General features: G+C 37.8%; 1 protein-coding gene across 1 annotated transcript; it reads right to left on the bottom strand.

Annotated features, from left to right (window-relative positions):
• LOC137046007 (olfactory receptor 52B6-like) lies at nucleotides 1-948 on the bottom strand. Its single transcript, XM_067423065.1, has one exon. The coding sequence runs from the start codon at nucleotides 946-948 to the stop codon at nucleotides 1-3; it is 948 nt and encodes a 315-aa protein (XP_067279166.1).
• Nucleotides 949-3880: the final 2932 nt, after the last annotated feature.

The raw sequence follows: 3880 nt of genomic DNA, 5'->3' as shown, positions 1-3880 counted from the left end.
TTACCCCCTTTTAATTCCTGAAACATTAACTCTTGCTGCAGCACATGAAGTAAAAACTTGTTTACGTACCGCCGTAATATTTAACCCATAGATTACAGGATTAAAAAGAGGTGGAACTATAACTAATTCTAAAGCCAAAAAATTACGCAGACTCTCTGGAATATCATTTGATCCATATCTGCTATACATAACATCAAAAAGCAAAGCAAAAGTGAAATTTATCAGTGATAACAAGTGTGGCAGACAGGTTTGCCAGAATTTCCTTCTGTTTTCTAAAGATAATTTACATGCAGAGATCAACTTAATATAGGAAACTATGATAATAACTGCACAGCTAACAAATATAAATGCTACAAAATATCCATAGACATTGTTCACAAAAGATGATGCACAAGACAGTTTTACAACTGACCAGTTATCACAATATAATTTGTCAATGTGATATTTACAAAATGGCCTCAGATTTGATAACATGATTGCTGGAATCACAGAGACGCTGGGAACAATCCAAGAAAACTGAATTAATTTCACACATGTGAATTTAGTTAATCTGGAATGATAGTCTAAAGGTTTGCATATGGCTACATATCTATCATAAGACATCACTGTTAATATTGTAAACTCGCATAGTAATGAGCTGTAAATAACAAAGGACTGCAGAGCACACATGTGAGAGGAGATCACATATGAATCCAATATTAAATCAGACAGAAATTTAGGGTAGAATCCTGTGGCTCCATAAACCCCATTAATACACAGATGAGACAAAAATATGTACATTGGTTCATGAAGTACTTTCGTCATGATAATGACCATTACAAGACGCATATTTATTGACAATATAAGCAAATAAAGGAAAAGAAAACAAGTTAAATATATGTGCCTATATGACTTAGATTCTTTGGGCACCATGAGAGTCAATATAACAGGATATGACAGGTTATCCATAAAGTTATGGATATTGCTTCAAAAGCAAAAATGCACATAAGACAATATTAATGAATAGATTTTAAAAATGGCTACATTCATTTACAATCTACTAACTAGACTTCAGTATTCATTGTTGGCTGGATATCAGACAAACAAAGGTGGAGCTTAGGAAAAAGGCAAACGATCAGATCAATAAAACTGGAGCTGAGTGTGCGCGTGTGAAGAGCTTAAAGTCTCTACTCTTATAACATCTTTTTCAGTTGGGAAATTATATGTAGATTACATTATAAAGCATCTTGGGATCAATTAAAATGATGCAACAAAAACTGTCTTTGCACCAGCACTCTACTCCAAACTCAGAATCCAAATCCACAATATTTCTTTTATTTTTGAGAAAATGTAAACTTGTGGCATAAAAGTTTTTCAGGCCATGAAAAGTCACCATATGGTGGCGTGCCTCTGACATTGTATCTGCTGCAAAGCTGCAATATGTAACATTTTTGCAGTAAAATATCCAAACCCACTAAGCCAATGTTATATATTTGAGTACATACAATCGTGAGAAAATTGCCTTTTTAACCAAGGAACCAGGACGTGTGAGGGAGTCACCTGTCAATTGCGTCGTTTCTGCGTTACTCTCGGTTTTATATTGTAGAAACGTTTTACTCTTACTGCAGTGTGCAACAAGTGTCATAACAGCCACCGAGTGAACACACTCAAATGTATCTTAAATGATAATCAGAGCTCTGTTACCTCATACTCATGACCGGAAAAGCGGAAATTGCATAATAAAACTCCCACTGCTCGCAAGGCCAACACATTCTCACACCCAACTCGTCACATATGGACGCTTGACCAGGACCCCTTGTCGTCACTTTTCAACGAACTGGGTGTACCTTTATCATCAATTTTCGACGCGCTGGGTGCTCCATTCATTTCAATTAGAAACCTTTGGCGTCATACACAGACGCACTGGGAATGGGAATATTATCGTCATGGTGAAATTTATTTTTTGATTTATTTATTGAAATTATTTATTGGTTTATAATTTTGCCATTATGACATGTTGGAGTGTGCTTCTCAATTAAATCAGCAAGCATAATTTAATTTACATTTATTTTATTTACGCTATTTAGACACATTTTAACATGATTTCATTTACATTTATTTTATTTACGCTATTTAGACACATTTTAACATGTAACCTTTAACATGCTGAGACATTTAACATTTAACATGCTGAGAGGAGCAATTAATTGACTGATAGACAACTACTCTGTAAGTGTTTGTAACGTTTCTCATTTGATTGTTTGTTAATTTGTTGTTTGATAAGTTTGTCTGTGTAGTGCAGTGGTGTGTATTATTAGTTTTGGTGTATTCTCACGGTGTGTGTGGGAGTTAGCATTTGTTGAGTTAGCATTTGTTTGGTCATTGCCACGTTGGGAGTGAGTTTGTTGGGGGCGTGGCCAGCGAGGTATTAAAAGCCTCATGTGTTTGTAACATTTGGCTAGAGAGGAGCAATTAATTGACTGATAGACAACTACTCTGTAAGTGTTTGTAACTTTTCTCATTTGATTGTTTGTTCATTTGTTGTTGGAAAAGTGTGTCTGTGTAGTGCAGTGGTGTGTATTATTAGTTTTGGTGTATTCTCACGGAGTGTGTGGGAGTTAGCATTTGTTGAGTTAGCATTTGTTTGGTCATTGCCACGTTGGGAGTGAGTTTGTTGGGGGCGTTCCCAGCTGCTTTCAATAACGATACTCAGGTGAGTATAAATAGCGTTATAGTCCGCGGCAGCGGAAGCGGCAGTGTGAAGCCCTCCTTGTGTGAAGACCAACGAGCGTAAAGACTTCAACTCTTCCCAGCGCAACTCCGCCCGAGCAAGGACCCCGGCAAGGCACTTGAGTATCATCTTCCTTTTCATTATTTGTGTTCGGTTCTTTTCTAATTCATATCTGGCCTTTTCTCTGATCTGTATTCACCATGTGCTTTCAAATCTCAACTATTACTACTAGCACTCGTAAATCACGCTCTGTACGCACGAGACGCCGCAATCCTAATAATTTGCGCTATATCCTAACATCCTCTGCTACTTTACTCTCTATTCCAATTGGTCTCTGGAATTGCCAGTCTGCTGTAAACAAAGCAGACTTTATTTAATCTATTGGGACTCATTCTCAGCTCAGCCTCATGGCCCTAACTGAGACCTGGATCAAACCAGAGGACACTGCCACTCCTGCAGCCCTCTCAACCAATTTAACTTTTTCACACACTCCTCGGCCTATTGGGAGGGGTGGGGGTACTGGTTTGCTTATCTCAAATGATTGGAAATTTGATCCATTACCGTCTCTACCGGCCAATTCATTTGAATCGCACTCAATCACTATTACTCACCCTGTTAAAATCCATGTGGTAGTGGTCTATCGTCCTCCAGGTCACCTCGGTAACTTTGTGGAGGAGTTGGATGTGTTACTTTCTAGCTTCCCTTAGGATGGCACTCCACTGATTCTGCTTGGTGACTTCAACATCCATCTTGATAAACACCTAGCTGCAGACTTCAGCACTCTACTGACTTCATATGACCTTAAGTTAGTATCTACTACGGCTACTCACAGATCAGGTAACCAATTAGACCTTGTCTACACACGCAACTGCTCCACGGACAACACTTTAGTTACTCCATTACACACCTCAGACCACTTTCTCATCACTCTTAACCTCATACTGACTCCTGATACAACACGTACTCCCAGGGGCGTAGCCATCTTTTCAGAAGTGAGGGGGACAGAAATGTCGTAATACCATTTTTTTTTTCGGACCAATATAATTTATCGCATCTCTTGCTTTTAATTGGGCAAGATATCAAATACACTGCTGAAAAATAACCAATAATTAATATCTATAATATTATTATCCTATTCTCCTATTTTTTTTTTTTTTTTTTTGCCAATTT

The sequence above is a fragment of the Pseudorasbora parva genome, chromosome 18, assembly GCF_024679245.1.
Source record: "Pseudorasbora parva isolate DD20220531a chromosome 18, ASM2467924v1, whole genome shotgun sequence".
Taxonomy (NCBI): Eukaryota; Metazoa; Chordata; class Actinopteri; order Cypriniformes; family Gobionidae; genus Pseudorasbora; species Pseudorasbora parva.
This window is presented reverse-complemented; position numbering and strand designations above follow the sequence as displayed.